Genomic DNA, 19,237 nt, shown 5'->3' on the forward strand with positions numbered 1-19,237 from the left:
GAGTTTCAGACTAGTAATCCAGAGGTCCCGAGTTCGATCCCTGTGAATCCTGTACTCTGTTACATAAATAAAAAACGATGTCGCCGAAAAAAATAATGGGTCGAGTACATCTAACAACTTATACCGATATCGATGAAAATATATAGATGTATAATGTTGATATCACTTAAATATTGATTTATTATTAAATTATGATAAAAAAGGCTATAGTCTCAGAGTATTACACTCACGACCCAGATGGAAGCAGGCCTAGTCAGAAACAGTCCTAACGTTTAGACTTAGCCAATCACTGATGTAGTTACAAAATAATCATGTCATTTTTAATTGGCTAAATATAAGGTGGAAGCCTGATCACAGTAACTTTGAAACTCCACCGAGTTGAACTAGGGACCTGATAAGTTTCAACGTCAGAAAGAGAAGTCAAACCCTTGCCGTTTGGGCGAAGTACACGTGCGTTACCGACCTCCTTGTTTGATAATAAGACGTATAGATTTATGATTTATAAGAAAATAATATCTTCTTCTGTTCTTCTGGAGTTGACGTACAACTTCAAGTTTCTAAGATTTCCTTCCAAACATTGTCCATAAATAAGTTCTGATTGTCCTGAAGCTATGTCCGTCTAACAAATAGGTGATGATTTAGATTTAACAGATCGTAAACAGCCCTATGTCTTTAGAAATCAGTCATTTATCTTGATTTTCGTTACACACGGAATTGACTGAAAAGTCTCGCAGTTGATAGTCACATAAGCTTCTCCCTGAATTCGATACAGAAACTAATTTAATGCTTGTAATGGCAGACAGACACAATGTAATTTGACAATCTGATAACGATGCTAAGACGGTCTGTTGGGAGCATGCAAATAAAGGTCATCAATGTATATCGAGCTGTATTAGTGCTGACGAAAACTCGTTCCTATATTCATTCAGTCGTTTATTCAGCGTCTTCTTTTTAATACATACAATCAGATCATAATATTGACCAAACTCCTGAAAAAAAGTAATTTCCTTTCCAGACACGATGTTGAGAGCAGAGGCCAGACTGTTTGTTCGGAGTCTGTATACAGAGTTTATAAAGATTCCCAAGGAACCCCGAACTATTGACACTGAATAATACCCTCGATTCGTGCCGAACGATAGCATCCGAATTAATGTCAACCTCGTTACCATGAGGTCGACAGCCCAGAACATCAGTGATCGAGGATGGTACGTCACGAGCGCCATCTGCTGGCGTCAAACACGAATTAAGGTGTGTCGGGTGTAGACTCTTTCATCAATCACGTTTGGTTCTCATCCGTTCTAAAAAGTCTCAACATTGCTTTGGCGAAGGTCAATACTGACAATTTAATTTCCGATCCACAACTCCCGGTGAAATTTAGAAGCCATCCAAGGGCAATGAAACAGGAGCGGACTTCCAATACCGGATGTTAGGCCAGAGTCTGAGCGTCTGGGCAAGCGTTATCAATCGACCGATTTTCCGTTCTTCCAGCTGTCCCCTTGTTTATCCGTTGATTGATAATACTTAAGGTGTGTTGTGTATAGAGCTTGTTTTGTGTGCATTATGAGACGGCGATATGGTATGTCTCCTTGTGATAGCGGAAACTCTTGTCCATTTTATATATGGTATAAAACGTACTGCTAAAGACAGCAATCATCATACCCCATCCATGTACATTATCTGACACCGAGCAAAATCAACCAACACTCACTAGACGAAATAATAGATATTGTACAAATAACGTTTTAAAGAATTTTAATAATAATGCAAATATGTTTAACAAATAATCTTCATAAACGTATGATTTATGAGGAACTATATAATTTTATGTGACAGACTGTACATTTGACAGTTTAATTATAGTGCTAGCTCAATGAAACATATCCTATTAAGATCATTGTGTAAAGTACATGGAATTCTCCTCTCGTCGATAAACTTAATGAATTCCTACAATTTACGGCAAGGAATTTGAATAGACTTGTTTTAAATTAAGATAAAAAATGACACACTATTATATGAATACTACAGAAGGCAATATGTTTTCCTGTAAGAATAAGAGATATGCTAAATGATGTCGTTGATATTTTCCGGAAATGGATTGCTTAATATCCAAGGACTTTCAAATATTAATAAAAAAATATATTGATAAGCAGCTTATTAGGAATCTGCTTTTTAGTGTTTCTATAACATATGTTAAAATATTGTGGAGGAATTATCATTTTGTAGCAGTGAGTTAGTTGAACTAATAATACATGTAACTCTTACTGACAGTAAGGATCATTTAAGGACTCCAGGTATATTTGTATGGAGTCTTTCTGTAATAACGTAAAATCTTGCCCATCTTATAGGGTCATCTCTAAAGCATATCGCCAAAGACACCTGGAAGCAAACTTTACTCAGTCACATAATATTGGCGAACCACCGGTTGTTCCACTTCCTATATGTGGTGAACGTTTACAGACAATGGTGTGTCGCTCCAGGGGACAAAACTTAGTCTTTCACATAGGGGTGAATGCTTACCTGAAGGTCCAACGAGAGACGGTGTCAAGGGTGACGTTAGGAGGTGAAGGTCAAGAGATAAAAATAAGACCCGATTTTAGTCGCATTCTACTATCATGTGATTGGACAGCAGATCAATTCAATGGAGGAAGTGTTATGATGTAAATGGAGGGAGGACTCATTTTAATTTATATTGTATTGTTCATTTAAGGATATTTGTGGTTCAGAAAGTAGATAAAAACACAACAAATAAATAAGACCTATGGTCAGTATCTGGTATTTTCTCCACTCTTAACATAGAGGTTGAGAGCTAGTTGTAACATTTCAGTTCATCGTGATCACTTAGTTACCATTGCCCCAAAGAGAAGAGAATACAACAAAATTCCCTATTCAAAACCTTAATAAATCCTTTTTTCCGTCGGTTTTTTTTCCGAAAGACAATCTAATGGTTTTAAATATTGCATGCGGCGTTGACGCTTAACACCGCAGTCTCCCAAAACACGCACCTCGCACTTCACACACACTACACATGGGAGGCCGTCCTTAAATGACCCTGGTTGTTAATAGGACTTTAAAAAATCAATCAAACAAACAAAATTGACACTTTTGGTTTTAGTATCAAACTTCAAAATTGTTGTAAGATAAATCAATAACTGCACTAAAATGACATCACATCGGTCAATTTGGCTTCTGATATGAGATTCTGTTATGAATGCGCATTGATTGCCTATTACGGTGTTTTTCTTCAATTTGATATTCCATATAAGTAAATTTTATGTATTTGATTACTGTAAACCGCTTTATTTTCGATACAACATTTTGCGTAATTCATATTTCGTGAAAAATAGAATAGTATAAAACATATCTTTTATGCATGGATAGTTTATTCGCGAATATGTTGGAATAAACGAAGACGCGAACTATTGTATATAAGCGAAAATGAAATAGTTAACAATATCTACTTTTAGGTACTAATTGAGGAAAATTTCATCTAATAACAAAGTATATTATCTACAATAAATGTACTATTACCAGATATATACTTTTATCGAAGAATTAAGAAACTAAATAAGATATTACTAAAATAGTAAATATATAAAAACACAGTCATGACGATTTTCCAATAATAACCTTAATATGTCGAATTGATCAATTTCGTATTTTGTAAACTACGTTTTATCCCTGCATGATGAATCACTATGTTCAGCTCCACGAAGTATTTCTTCGTGACAGCCGGAAATGACCGAGTGATTACGACAGCTAACGAAGACGTCAAGTTCAATCACCCCGTCACTTTATACAAATGTATGCGGACAGCGGAACTAAAACATTTCATGACGGACGCGTTAATGCCGTGTCCACGCAATAAATCACTACATAGATTGCTTACATATAGTCTCGGCTTTCAACGAAGCTTTTTATTTTAGCAGGCTATATTGATGCCAATATGTGCTTAAGACGACAATTTTATCTTGTCGGAGTAAGTAAGAATTATCTGTCAGAGCAGACAGGAGAATCCGACACTATAAGTGATGGGAACTTCCGACTCCTTTCAGTATCCAATCTGCTTCTCATATACATAAAAGGAAATCATGAAGGTTTTATCAACTCGGACTTATTTGCACGTAAATGTGCTTTCAATGAGTACGATTTTGTGACAAAAGATTTACAAAAATGGAATTGCTTTTAGCTGTTTTACATATTCTTGTTACTATTCCTGTACTTTTACGTAAGCAGGATCGATGTAATTAGGAATACAGACCTATTTCAGCTTTGAAATCACCCAAACTTGTTTTGTTCTCTAATTATGCACCAATATCCATCTAGCGTTATGCATTTACCCAAGGAGTTATTTTACACTGATATTTTACTTGGTCCTTGCTTCGAAATTAAGTAGTGTTTATAAATGATAGACCATATATTAAGTTTGCAATTTTATTTTTTTATTTATGAAGATTTTTCAGAATGTGAACACATCATGAAAGTCTTTTCATTGAGTGTAGAAACATGCACATGCAACACTGCCTGTTAAAATAGAACGTTAATTAATCAAACAAACAAAAACCTGCTAAGTGTTAAGCACAAAGGGAGGGGACGACTGGTTTGCCCCTTGTTATTGTAATGTGACTAGATAGATGCGCTGTCTTGTGTTTCTGGTGGTATGTCTCTTTCAGATGGCACTCTAAAATGAGCAACAGTTTTCACTATTACACGGAAACAGAACGAAACATACCACAACCTCCGAAATTGTTCGTATAACACACATACATTGCATACAGGAGTGGCCCTGCATGTAAGCAGGACGCAAATAAAGCAATGAGTGTAGAAACACGACACAACGGATGGTATGGAGACTTTGTTCTTTGTAAGTCACTTCATAACTGAAACAGTAGTGTCGCATATATTTCGAATTTGCATATAATAGAGTTAGGTAGGATAGGTAATGATTGTGACGTCATATGTTTACGAGCGTAACGTCTAACGTTTCGGAAAAACGACGTAAATTGCGCTCACAAAATAATGACGTAATAATCGATACCTACCCACAAGGGAGCTAACTCTGCAATATGCAAATACGGAATACTGTATTTTCGCGAGATAATACTTTTCGCGTTATTTTACGAGATCTCAAACGGGAATTAAAATGCTTCATCAATAATTATAAAAGCGTATATATGAGTGCCCAGTTATCAGTAAGACTCCTTGATAGCGATTTTTGTATTCGTATGTTGAAAAATAACGATGACGAAAAATATTGTAGTCAACACAGTATGCAGGTGAAGAAAAGCGCTGTATGCTAAACACTAAGCAAAAGCAGAAACTATCACTTTTATAAATTTTTATGTGTCACGGCAAGGGAGCAGAACCCAGAATCTATCTGACTGGGGTGAGCTCTCAACAGAAGGCCAAAAATGAGGCGGTGTCAAGAGAGACGTTAGGAGACTGGTTCGCTTGTTGTTCAGTATATGGTGTCTTCGGCGACATGCTACAGTGGTATAGCACTATAAAAAGGGCAACAGTTCCACTATACAAGAAAACGTAACCCGGACATACCGCAGTCTCCCACACGGGTCTCGCACTTAACACACGCAACACGCCGCATACATAAGAGGCCTTCATTACATGACCCTGGCTGTTAATAGGACGTTAAAATAATCGAACAAGGTAAGGCGGTCTATTATAAACTTCGCCGTAGTCGGATCCAAACCCGTGTTGAGAAAGGAGCAGACGGTAGCACCTTTTACTAACAGGAAGTTGTGAGAAAGCACTGTAATAACAACAGTTCCTTTATTACAAGTTATTACAAGAAGATACAGCACGAATATACCGCAGTCTTCCAAAACATACAACACATCCCATATATGGGAAGCCGTCCGTAATTGATTCGGACACTTATGAGGACGTTTATCAAACAAACAGAAATGAAGATGTGGTAACTCATGACTTAAAACATTCAAACCAACAAACCTCCATATACTTATGATATACCTTTTATAACAAATGCACATTATCAAACTTGATTTAACTTTACACAACAATATGAAACTAATCAAGTCGCGATTTAGCCATAAATATATGAGAACCAATGCACTCTCCAACGAGGATTCCGTTATTGTATATACTTGTGAACGAGTTTCATTAAATCTGAATTTTGCTACAAAGGTACGGATTGGCGATTGAGACCTTTATAAGGGGAGACAATTTAATTTTGATAAATATATATACCTATACATATTGTTCTATGGAAACACATACTGGTATGGTATCCGTTATGCTCGGAAATGATGTTTCAGCAGCCCTAACCCTAACATGCCAGCCGTCGTGTTGACTTGCCATATTCACGTCCCCAGATAGACAATATGAGTTGATTGACAGGACATCAATTTCGCTGTAGAAGCGATGAAGGGTAGTGTATATAATCTTGAACTGCCACACAATTCTGCCAAATTTCTATTATTGGAATTCCGATACAATTACTCCTACGGGACGAGGGTTTCTTGAACATCTAATGACTAATATCTCTGGGACCGTTCGTCGAGATAAGTTAAAAGCAAGAATGACAAGACATTTGATAAAATCGGTTCCCATGGGAACAAGCCGAATTACCGTCAAGAATCGCGCGCGGAGATCTGTACTTAAGCATCTTCTGGATAGTGTCAACAAGTCGCTCTCACATAAGTGTTTGTTGCTATGCCACATCAATACCGGATACTAAAGTGATGAAGTTAGAAATGACAGGACATTTGATAACTATTTTTCCGACGCGACCAAAGAGAGTTCGCACATCACCGAGGACTATGTCAACAAATCATAGTCGTTAAAATGCTTGTTGCTCCGCATGCGTTATTGTTTGCAAATTTTAGCAGTCTGAATCAAAATACACTTAATATCGTTTTGCTTCGCTACAAGCAAATCCATTTGTCAGGCAATTAACAAAACATCAATTTGTTGCCGTACCTTCTAAAATATGTTTTGATAAATTCGATTGCCTTGAATTTAAATGACACCGTTGCTATAGAAATGCGATATAATTGGTGAGTGGTGACTGCTGGAGATGGATCGGTAAAGAACGCGCCTTTGAACAAAATGTAGCATTTTGACATTGTTCCCTCTGAATAGAAGTTACATTTACAGCCGATAATCAGCATGAGAAAGCTTTGAGGTAGTTTTGATGTCCTCTGGGAAATACCAACACTCTATATAACGATCTAAGATTATTGAATTCAATATTCTAACCTGACAAACTATTAGATCTTAATTCAGCAATCCTAAAAACTCTCAACTTCAACATCTGCTTATATTGGAAAAAATGAAGTCACGTGACCAAATTTGTTTTTCAATGTAAATAAAATTCTGTAATTTAATACTATAAAAAATATCACTTTTCGCCATCATGAAGGATGGCGAGAGGTTTGTTTCTCATCAGATACGAAACTGATGATGGCATTATGCAAAGTATAGAGATTAAATGAGTGGTTTGTTTGTTTGTTTGATTATTTTAACGTCCTATTAACAGCCAGGGTCATGTAAGGACGGCCTCCCATGCGTGCAGTGTACATGTGTAGCGTGTGTGAAGAGCGAGGTGCGTGTTTTGAAGACTGCAGTTTATTCATGTTGTGTTTTCTTGTATAGTGGAACTGTTGCACTTTTTATAGTGCTATATCACTGAAACATGCCGCCGAAGACACCAAGCAACACACCCCATCCGGTCACATTATACTGACAACGTGCGAACGAGTCAAAGGAGTGGCGATATATTTCACATTGCATGTTGGATAGCTGTTTAAATCAAGGAACTTCCAAAAGAGACCAATCTGAAGCGAAGATTTTTTAGAATGGAAATAACTATTTACTGATTTGAATGAACAAAAAAGAATGACATAACGACTCATCCAAGTAATATGGAAAAAAAATCAAGGACATGCTTAACCCACCAGTCTCCACCGCAACACAGAACCGTAATTGGAAAAGAGGGAACAAATACGAAGATTGAAACAACCCAAATAGAAGACTAGTTTAGATAACACTGATAATAATTTCCCTTTATTTGAAATTTGATTCAAATCGTGTATAAAATAAATCGGTATACCGATATTTCGAATTGAAGGAAAATATTTTCCTTCGCAATTTTTCCGTGATATAAATACATGTACAGGGTATCTATTTTTAAAGGATTGCAATGTTTAAATTGCTTCATCAAATAACCATAATTTTATCTCTGATCTACAAATGCACTGCCGACCCGAAAACTCATTTTGTGTGTGTATCTTGCCCAAGGTTATAACAAATCTATGGCATGCATTAGCCAGCCGGCTGATATAAAAAAAACCTAGAGTTTATTTTCCGATTTTCTACTTTTGACATTTCGCCGGTGAGATTTCGGCGATTGCTATAACAAACCATACCAGATAAGGCGGTTTTGACAGGTGGTCGATATGGACGTGGCTTGTTTCCGTGTGATAAGTGAAATAAACATCGGTCCGCTGTGAGGAAATCGACATCACTTTCATACAGGTCTCTATATAACGTTGCATACATACGGTCGGTCGAGTCTACGATGGATTCATTTACCAAAAAGAATATTTCATCAATGGTAATAATGGCACATACATCCAGTAAATTTCACCCAGCCCACCCGAGTGAATGTGGAATTTGCCAGATTTGCGTGTCATTATTTCATTGGAATATTCTTTTCGGTTAATCTAGAGTCAGGAAAAAGTAGATATTAGAAACAGGCCATATATTCCTGTTCTAGCATGAATAAAGAATGTCGAACTATTTGGAAAAAAGAGCTCATAGATTGCGAAAATAGTGGTAGGATTTGTGTTGGCTGTAAAATGTATGTTATGCAGGAATATGATAGGAACGATTATGTAGCATAGAATCCGACCGAAAATGAATACAGATGATGATGAAATTCAAAATACAGTTGTTTTTAGATTTTTTTTGGTTACATATTCACATTAAAGCCATTAGGCTCATTTATGTTTAAGTTGCATATTAAAAAAAATGAATCGCGTCCGGAAAAAAAATCCGTTAATCTATGGTGTCGCGTCGAATAAATTTCGGATTTCACAAGCGCAATAGTAAAATGACTTATTTGTTATATTTGAAGGCGTTGAATTTGTAGTTGATGGTGTGATGGTGTTTTGGTTGAAGAGAAGTAACTCTCACACTGCAAAAGCCAGGATTATTAAGCTCAATTAACCTAATCGACAAACCACGGAGTGAGTTTTCATGGCATTGATGCCTTTCAATCCAAGAAAAGATGGTTTGCAACAAATGGAAGCAATTTTACGTGTTCATATTTACAAGCTTATATCGATCATCTGTTTGTAAAGGACAAACAATTGTTCATCTCAGATGACGCATCATATCATTATCATCGTACAACACTAGTCTTCCCCTCAATAAATATGACCTACATTTTTTTTGTGTAGCACCAATCAACAATGACCAAAAATAGATATGGAACAGATCTAGTCTTTTCACGCTGTTAATTTCTCTTACAAGATCTCTGTTTTTTGTGTTGTTTTAAATTTTTAAAATAACTGAATTAACCTTCATTTATTTACGGTTTTTACTCCTTGAGCTCATAAAGGTGTTAATGTTAACATTATTTGTCTTAGATAAAATACGTCATATTAGAAAGCAAACTTGTCAATACTCTGTTAGTAATTAAGACGGAAATGGAGTCTAAAAGTTTAATAGAGAGGCACAAAAATAACAACATAGTGATAACGAACCATCAGGCAATTTTATGCAAATGTATAAATGAGATGAAAAGGCAAGTAATGTGCTATCTTTGAGAGCAAAATTTGTTTAAAATCAATCAAAAAAGAAGGAAAAAAAAAAAAAAAACAGAAAAAAACTAAATATAATATATAGGGTAAATTACCAGCACGAAAAGATTTTTGAACAGACACTCTTCGTCAAAATATGGTGTTGATAGGTATTCAGTAAATGAAAATGGATGAGAAAAATGCTGAATCATGTATTTCCATCCGTAAAAAATGATATCGTGATTACACTATTTATATTAGTAGATATCCTTAAATCTTTTTAATATCAGACTTCCTAGGAATGAAGATGAACAGAGCTTCTCATCAAGTCGAGCCCTCATTAATACGAAGCAAAAAACATACAAACAGAGACCATAAATAATTTTCCCTAGCACCATACAGCCTTCCACGACATCTTTTAAACAACAACTTGTTTACGCTTTTGTTGTCATATTTTCCCCATCAAATTTCTAATTACAACTAATTTGGATATTGTGCTCTCATCCAGTGTCTCAATAATCGATACATAAGTTTAACGTTTGGTATAAAATTAAGACACTTTAAGAGTTTATTCCCTTCTATAAGCACAGTGATTCAATATGATGTCATACATTTTCTTCACACGCAAGAGGCCGTTTTCATTGGTCCTGACGTCAATAGGACGTTAATTTAATCAAACAAACCATTGATTAGAAAAATATGTGTCTGAATGGTTATTTTATTAAAGGATAAAGTGCAGAATATTTTTTTCTGAAATTATAAAGGCTTGGAACAATCGAAGTTATAACTTATACATATTTGTTTATTTTTTGATATCCTGATTGAACTAATAACGGTTTCTTGAAATTGTTTTGCCTAAATGTTGCAAAAGGCCTTAAACTAGACCGGATGAATATATAATATAGATATCGTATAAAAGTTTTGTTTGTATTTTGCTTAATTCATTTATTATATTAACGTTCTATGAACATTCAGTGTCATTTATGGTCGGTCTCCCAAGTGTGACGGTGTGTGAATGTCGTATAAAAGTGAAGGTTAATATCACACAAAAGGCTAGACAGATTACATAATGTCAACATGGGTGTTTAATTTGCGAAGTAGTATGACATAGAGGCCATATAGGTCTGCATTGGAGCGTGCATTCTAATAACCAAGACATGGTTCACTGACGTCAAACAATAGGCCTTATCAGGATCGGCTGAAAATAAATTAATTAAAAATAATACATTTCAAGTAATAAAAAGTAAATGCAATTAAATAATTAATAGTTAAAGTCAAATATAATAATCTTAACGAAAATCTTAAAAGAAAATCTTAGTATACACCATAAAGCGATAAATCTTAGTCATTACATTAAAATTGTTTAAGCGACCGATGCTTTTAATTTTGTGCGTGCTCTATTCCTGATGATATGTCCAAAATGCTTTGCATCATACCTCTATCGAACGCCGGGAACATTTTTGGGAGTTCCACTTGTAATGTCGGAAAATTCCAGATAGTCTGCTCCAAGATCGTCCCGGAAACAGACGGTGAAGTCTTTGTTTTCCCGGAAGTGGAGATCTATCGTTCCGGTTGGATAGTTCCAGTAGATTGTTCCATTTTTACAGGTCATATCCACGTTATAGTCTGTGGGTCCGTTGTCAGGGTGGTTAATGTGAGCACTGATAACGAACAGTAACATACCGTAAAAATACTGCTTTTTGCGTGCGCATATTTTCGCTGACAATAAGATGTTGTGTTGGTACGTTTGCATTGAATGTAATATTAAGATTATAGACAAGTGTGCAAGTCCTTCTGTGAAAGGAACATAATGTTATTTATATGTCTATTGAATAATTTTTTTTTTGAAAAAAAAAAAAAATCACGGAAATATATTGACATCGTTAGTTTTTAAATAATTCATGGAATAAATACATAAATATCAAATAGCTAAAAAAAATAATAATAAAAAAAATATAGACATACTAAAAACGGTTCGTTCTGAACAATTGTTCGTGCTATATTTATTTAAGGTTGACAAGATTATTAAATCTTATTTTATTGGTTTAAAAATGTTATCATCCTGCGATAACGCAACGTATAAAATGACGTCGACGTATGTAACGTCACCCCTGATTAGCTGAAATAGAGGCGTAATTTCACAGGTAAAATAGTTCCTGAAGAATTTCACGATTATTATTTTTTAATTAACTGCAGGTAGAACCATTTCGCCTTTTAGGTGTCGTCGAGTTAAAAATGGGCACCATCAAACTGCGAGTACGTGTCATCAACTCTAACTGTTTACAAGTTATTCATAATACCGCACAAAATAATTATTATGATAATTGCATGTGTAAATTATAAATATATCTTACTGGCCATTTTCCGGATCTTGCGTACACTGGTCCTGGAATAAGAACCTCCTGGGAAGTCCCACAACCCCTCCCAGTATTACAAAGGCTAACACAGCTCTGGACAGTGACATCTTGGTTAAAGATCAGAAATGTAGACCAATCGAACGCACCTTATCTACAACTACCTAATGATACGAGGGTGAAGGCCATCTATAGTTATGTAGACTTTAGTAATATGTGATATTCTATGTTGTACGTGATTTATTTTTTTACAGAAAAACGTGACATATGAGATATGCAATGTGTAACGCCCTATGAGTGACATGTTTATATGTATACATAGCATATTTAATGTCAACATGTGTTTGCCGTGATCTACTCGTCATGACCTTTGACCCCGCTTATCTAGCCACACGACAACGCTCTTGCTTGTGGTTTCTCATTTTGGGAGTTCCACTTGTAATGTCTGAAAAATTCCAGATATAGTCTGCTCCAAGATCGTCCCGGAAACAGACGGTGAAGTCTTTGTTTTCCCGGAAGTGGAGATCTATCGTTCCGGTTGGATAGTTCCAGTAGATTGTTCCATTTTTACAGGTCATATCCACGTTATAGTCTGTGGGTCCGTTGTCAGGGTGGTTAATGTGAGCACTGATAACACGAACAGTAACATACCGTAAAAATACTGCTTTTTTGCGTGCGCATGTTTTCGCTGACAATAAGATGTTGTGTTGGTACGTTTGCATTGAATGTAATATTAAGATTATAGACAAGTGTGCAAGTCCTTCTGTGAAAGGAACATAATGTTATTTATATGTCTATTGAATATTTTTTTTTTGAAAAAAAAAAAAATCACGGAAATATATTGACATCGTTAGTTTTTAAATAATTCATGGAATAAATACATAAATATCAAATAGCTAAAAAAAATAATAAAAAAAATATAGACATACTAAAAACGTTCGTTCTGAACAATTGTTCGTGCTATATTTATTTAAGGTTCAAAGATTAATAAATCTTATTTTATTGGTTTAAAAATGTTATCACCTTGCGATAACGCAACGTATGAAATGACGTCGACGTATGTGACGTCACCCCTGATTAGCTGAAATAGCGGCGTAATTTCACAGGTAAAATAGTTCCTGAAGAATTTCACGATTATTTTTTTTTAATTAACTGCAGGTAGAACCATTTCGCCTTTTAGGTGTCGTCGGGTTAAAAATGGGCACCATCAAACTGCGAGTACGTGTCATCAACTCTAACTGTTTACAAGTTATTCATAATACCGCACAAAATAATTATTATGATAATTGCATGTGTAAATTATACATATATCTTACTGGCCATTTTCCGGATCTTGCGTACACGGTCCTGGAATAAGAACCTCCTGGGGAGTCCCACAACCCCTCCCAGTATTACAAAGGCTAACACAGCTCTGGACAGTGACATCTTGGTTAAAGATCAGAAATGTAGACCAATCGAACGCACCTTATCTACACCTACCTAATAATACGAGGGTGAAGGCCATCTATAGTTATGTAGACTTTAGTAATATGTGATATTCTATGTTGTACGTGATTTATTTTTTACAGAAAAACGTGACATATGGGATATGCAATGTGTAACGCCCTATGAGTGACATGTTTATATGTATACATAGCATATTTAATGTCAACATGTGTTTGCCGTGATCTACTCGTCATGACCTTTGACCCCGCTTATCTAGCCACACGACAACGCTCTTGCTTGTGGTTTCATTTATAAGGATATTGAGATATGACACAAGAATAGCTTTAATTCCATTGTATTTTATGTCCTGTACAGAATTAACACCAATATGACATTGGTTTTGTTTGTAATGTAGAGGAGATATGGTTATACATTAGCCATGGTTTACGTCCTTTACAGAGTAACAGAGATGGTGACCATTGAAGGACGTTCTAGGGATTGGTGGCAGAAGAAACCGGAGTTCCCATAAATAACCACCGTCCTGAATTGGCAATTTACAACTATTACATGTCGGTCTTGACCTGAAGATCCACAGATACAGATACCTTTTTTGTGAACTCAAACATAACCACTAGCAACAATTCCTATAATCGTGATGACATGAATATACATGAGTATGCAACCATGTTGTATATATTATAACATTATGTATCATTCTAAAATACTATACAATCTTACCTTCCCTAAATAAAAAGATATACAAATATCGCGCGGTCGATATCGGTCCGTTTTATTTCAATATTTTATTTGATACGAAAACGAAGCCGTGTACGCGTGGAATGGAGCGTGCATCTCGATAACGAGGTTATTGTTTACTGACGTCACACAGTAGGCTTCATTTGCATCATCTGAAACAAAAATAAAAACTCCGTCCAATTCCATGACGTCAAACAATTTAATTCGTGCATTAAATGTCATTTGTTTTCTTTTATTATTACAACGAACAAAAAACGATTATGTGTTAATTTTACCGTTGAACAACTGGCTGAAAAACAACTTTTGTCAATCATAGGGCAAAAAATTGAAATCCATAATGGATATTTGTGTATTGAACTCTATGAGAACTGGGAAGATGATGAAGAGGTGTTCAGTCGAAGAGGATAATGAATTTTATACCTCCATGATACAATGTTGGGAATATCCTTGATACTCCAGTAGTTACGTCCGACAGTTGCAGGACTCCAGTTCCTATCTCATCGAGAAAACACACGACGAAGTCATGATCAGTCTTAAAATGGAGTCTAATTGTGCCGATCGGATAGTTCCAGTTGATGCTGCCATTTGTACAGGTCATGTCTACGTAAAAATCGGACGGCGCGTTGTCCGGATGGTGAATGTTGGTTCTAAACAAAATAAAACACAGCCATAGCAATTGAAACTATTATGAAAAAAAAGTTATCAGGAAGAAAACCAATACATAACTCAATATTTATTGATCCGGAATATTTACTCCGCTTTGGAAATTAACCACCCTTACATATTGTATACGATAAGGAATTGATGAGGAAACCTTTTGAAACAGGTTCATCTATGACAAGAACTTTATCTTTTATAATATTCGATCTTAATATTTATTGTTTTGTCCTAATACTCATTTTATCAACTATGTCGGCACATGAAATCGAGGACTTACTCAAACTGATTATTTTTTAATTTAAAACTTTGGCGACATAATACAACGATATATCACTATACAGTAGGTGAGAGTGCCGGTATCACACGGAGACATGACACTGACATAATTTTCAAAAGCATGTATACTTGTATAGGATATTACGAAACCACTTTTAAAACCTTTCGCTCAAGATTAGAATTTAGGCAAAATGAAATCAAACCTACGATTAACCTACGATTTTGAGCGATCCTCGTTGACCTGAAGAAACCCACTAAAGGTGATAAGCTTATATATGTCTTGATTTGTGATATTTTTTTTTATTTCTCCTTTGCTGCAAAAAATTAATTATCTTACCCTTCATTACTTTGGTGATTAAATAATAAATTATTAAAGACATTTATGAAATTTTTGCAAATCAGCTTTAAAGAAAAATATTTTACATTGATTTTAAATTTTGTTGTTATACTATTATTAGCATACTGTATATTGCTTTAAAGTTTCGCGTGGTCAATATTTCGCGGTTTTTCTATAAGAGACATATTCGCGGATGGTATTTTTTTGGTTTACTGATTCCTATAATGAATCTACACGCATTCTTAGGCATGTTAATTATATTCTGATTATTTCGATGGTGTTTAGTGTTAGGAAAATCATCCACTCGCGAATATTAAACCGTTACACAGTATATAAACACCTTTGGAACAACAAAGCGCAGTGCTCCTCATCAATGGTATGTAAAAATATACCTACTGGCCATTTTCTGGATCCTGAGCACAACGATCGGTCTGAAACAGGAACCGTTTCGGGAGGCAGAACACGCCACCAAAAACAGCAAAGACAAGTAATAGGTTTGTTAGAGTCATGTCGAATGTAGAACAGATATTCCCTTATCTATATAAAACGTGTAGGAATAACAAGTACAGCAGGTCAACGAGTGAAAAGAATCAACGACACATGCATTTTACAGGCTTATTTTTATATACAAAGTATATTCTAAAAGATAAGATTTAATTCTGAACATATTTTATCCCAAATGACACATGCTTGCATTTTACAGGTTTGATTATTCCCTCGATAAACCGGACATATTCGATCCCTGCCTAAATCGTCCGGATTACGAATATTCCGGACTGCCAGCTTTTTTATTCTTAGTTAATATGTCACGCTACATTATTCGTTCCCCGACATTTCCGTCCGGACTGAGAGTTTTCCGCGTTATCAGTATCCGGATTGTAGGGGGTTCACTGTTTCGTACGTTTAAAAATGTTGTTTACAGCGCCGTTACAACAAGTGTTCCTGTTTACATTCAATCACTCGATAGACACGTTGGCTGGTAGCTGATCTAGTAGGCTGGTAACTTATGCAGTAGATTAGATTTTAGATGGCATGTAACGAAGGCACTGATTGGCTGAAGCATCGGCAGCCCGACTGATTGCCCCCCGACTGACAAGATCGCCGACAACATTGAGAAGTAGGCGGAGCCAGCGGATCTTTGATGTTCATACCCGACTCTGTTGTGCAATGTATTTGATCACGTTGTGTACTATTTAATTTTTTACAATGTATACATTCAATCACTGTATTGAAATTTCGTTATTGTTTTGTTTCACTTATTAAGCGAATGTTTTCAGGATGTTTTGTTCATAATTATATATATAACTTATTGGCCATTTCTGTCGACTTCGGGGAGTATTCATACTGTAGCGTAACGTTATGTATCTACCAACGTTCCAATGGATCAAACTTTTCATTGTGTTTATTAATGTGTTGGGTTTAGATCTATTGTGTCCATTCTAATGTTACATGTAATATGTCACAGCCGAATCTAGCTAATGTTGTACCTTCTGACTGACTTTTCCGCTGCAAGGTCCGTTTGGTGTGGAAAATAAATCAGGTACGGCTGATAATAGATTATGTCTTATCAGAATGTATTCCGAACAAACACAGTTTTGATATATACTTGGATGTTAGTAGGGGATGTTATTCTATTTGGAGACGTCGAGTTTGAATGCATTGCCTAAATACATATAATTTATTTGCGCGACCCTCACAGGTAATGTTCTCGGAGGTTGGCGCATGCGCGGCGGTAGTTTACAAAATGTCGGTTGATTTTAGCCGAGAAATTGTCAACACTAGATTCAAATGCATCTCTCTGATTAAACACTGGTGATAAAAAGTTTAAAAAAATATACGCCTACAGCTGGAATAGCATCCCCTACTAACATCCAGGTATGTGTCAAAGCCATGTTTTATCGGAATATATTTTGACAAGACACGATGGTCGGTCTTACATTGTACCCGATTTAGTTTCCCACACCTTGCGGTAAAGTTTTAATTAGTCAGAAGCAGGTGATTTCTTTTCCGTACAATATCTGACTGACTTTTTCACTACAACAGTAGCTCTTTCCATACGTACTTCACTGATTAGCGCTGATTTAGAGTCTATACATGAGGTAATTAAAATGTATTTGTGTAATCTTTTTACATTATGAAGCTTACGATGCCAATCATTTTATGTAGTAATCGACGACAGACATTTCCAACTGTTTAGCTCCGCCCTTACATTGAAGCGACAGCCAATGAGAGTCGTGCTTACACAGCTTGTTGAATGTCGTTGGCAAACTGACTAGCTACCATGCAACCTGACTAGCTACATGTACCAATCAACTGAACCACCTACTAGACTGGCCGTCACACGTACGCTTATTGTAACGGCGCTGTAATATTGAACACATTTCGTCCTTAGTACCACATGCTTGTATTTTACAGGTTTAATTGTAGATAGTAAGTATATGCTTAAAGGTAATGATACTGTTTAATTTTCAGCAGATTTCGTCCGAGTAACGGATAGATTCGTTAGAAAACACCATAGAATGGACACACTATCACAAGGAACTACAACACAAATAAACCACGGTCAAAATACAGAATGAAACATCATAACCGCAACACATTGCTGAGTTGTTGGTTGGTTTTCCTACGTCCTATTTACAGCTGGGATCATTTCCGAACGACCTCTCCTGTATGCGAAAATTGCGGATTGTTTTTGTGAATGTGTATATTTTGAAAGTCTGTGGTATATTCGTGTTGTGTCACTTTGCAATAGTGGAAACTCTTGCCCGATTTATAGTGCTATCTTACTGGAGTATACCGCCTGAGACATCGGCCAGCACGTACCACTCGGTCACATTATACTGTAGACCTCCATCTATCTGATTAGTCATCCGGTCTAGTTTAAGGCCTTTTGCAACATTTAGGCAAAATAATTTCACGAAACCGTTATTAGTTCACTCAAGTATAAAAAAATAATCAAATATGTATAAATTATAACTTCAATTGTTCCAATTTGTTTACTTTGTGATGGGCTGGTGAAGCTTTTAGATTAAAAAAAAGATGAAATTGGGTTCGTCAGGTAGTTCTTATAGATCAATAAAAAGTCAACTAGGCAGTTTTAGTATTTATGTCCAATACTTTATTTTTCAATTGATGAATACTTCTCTTCGCGCAAATATACAAAACAGTGAGAAACATTTAGCACGGGGGCGTTGTGTACAAAGGTTTAATAACGAGAAACAAAATATGATATTGTGTCGTGATCAAGTTTTAATGTTGAGATGATTGTTTTTATTAGTGGACACTCTTAATTCATAACAAATTATGTTATCAATAGTAATTACACTTAACAATTAATGAAAATGTAAACTCTGAATAATTAAATTTTTTTCTCCCTTATCTTAGAAATTAATCTAACTAAGGAAGATAAATTATTCAAGCGTAACGAAGAATCAGATTAAGTGTTAGTACAAAGTTGGTTTTTTAGATTCAATAATGATACATTCATGTCCTTTAGTATGTCACAAATTCTCATAACCAATGTTTTTAGCAAAGATTTCGCTCTCTGTGATGTTTGATGTTGTGTGTGTGTCTGAACATCATAAATTACTATCATTTTGAAAAAAAATATGATTTCATCTTAATGATTTTGTTACAATCACTCACTCATT

At 35.5% G+C, this 19,237-nt stretch overlaps 1 protein-coding gene and 1 long non-coding RNA gene across 2 annotated transcripts; both read right to left on the reverse strand.

Annotated features, from left to right (window-relative positions):
* Nucleotides 1–10,846: 10,846 nt before the first annotated feature.
* On the reverse strand, nt 10,847–12,282 carry LOC138330802 (uncharacterized). The gene is made up of 3 exons (XR_011209593.1): nt 12,134–12,282; nt 11,216–11,440; nt 10,847–10,977 (listed from the first exon to the last, which is right to left on the reverse strand). It is a non-coding gene; the product is annotated as an uncharacterized lncRNA (long non-coding RNA).
* A 2,049-nt stretch (nt 12,283–14,331) lies between these two features.
* Nucleotides 14,332–16,361, reverse strand: LOC138330803 (uncharacterized). Its single transcript, XM_069278320.1, has 3 exons — nt 15,984–16,361; nt 14,735–14,961; nt 14,332–14,466 (listed from the first exon to the last, which is right to left on the reverse strand). The coding sequence occupies exons 1-3, from the start codon at nt 16,094–16,096 to the stop codon at nt 14,354–14,356; spliced, it is 453 nt and encodes a 150-aa protein (XP_069134421.1). The 5' UTR covers nt 16,097–16,361; the 3' UTR covers nt 14,332–14,353.
* Nucleotides 16,362–19,237: the final 2,876 nt, after the last annotated feature.

Source organism: Argopecten irradians, chromosome 9, assembly GCF_041381155.1.
Source record: "Argopecten irradians isolate NY chromosome 9, Ai_NY, whole genome shotgun sequence".
NCBI classification, from domain to species: Eukaryota; Metazoa; Mollusca; class Bivalvia; order Pectinida; family Pectinidae; genus Argopecten; species Argopecten irradians.

Excerpts from the sequence above, each read along its gene's own strand:
- LOC138330803 (XM_069278320.1), bottom strand. The coding sequence starts at position 16,096 with ATGACTCTAACAAACCTATTACTTGTCTTTGCTGTTTTTGGTGGCGTG. Across the intron at positions 14,962-15,983 it reads CAGGATCCAGAAAATGGCCA|AACCAACATTCACCATCCGG; the intron begins GTAGGTATATTT and ends TATTTTGTTTAG. Across the intron at positions 14,467-14,734 it reads CCCAACATTGTATCATGGAG|ATGATGCAAATGAAGCCTAC; the intron begins GTATAAAATTCA and ends TTTTTGTTTCAG.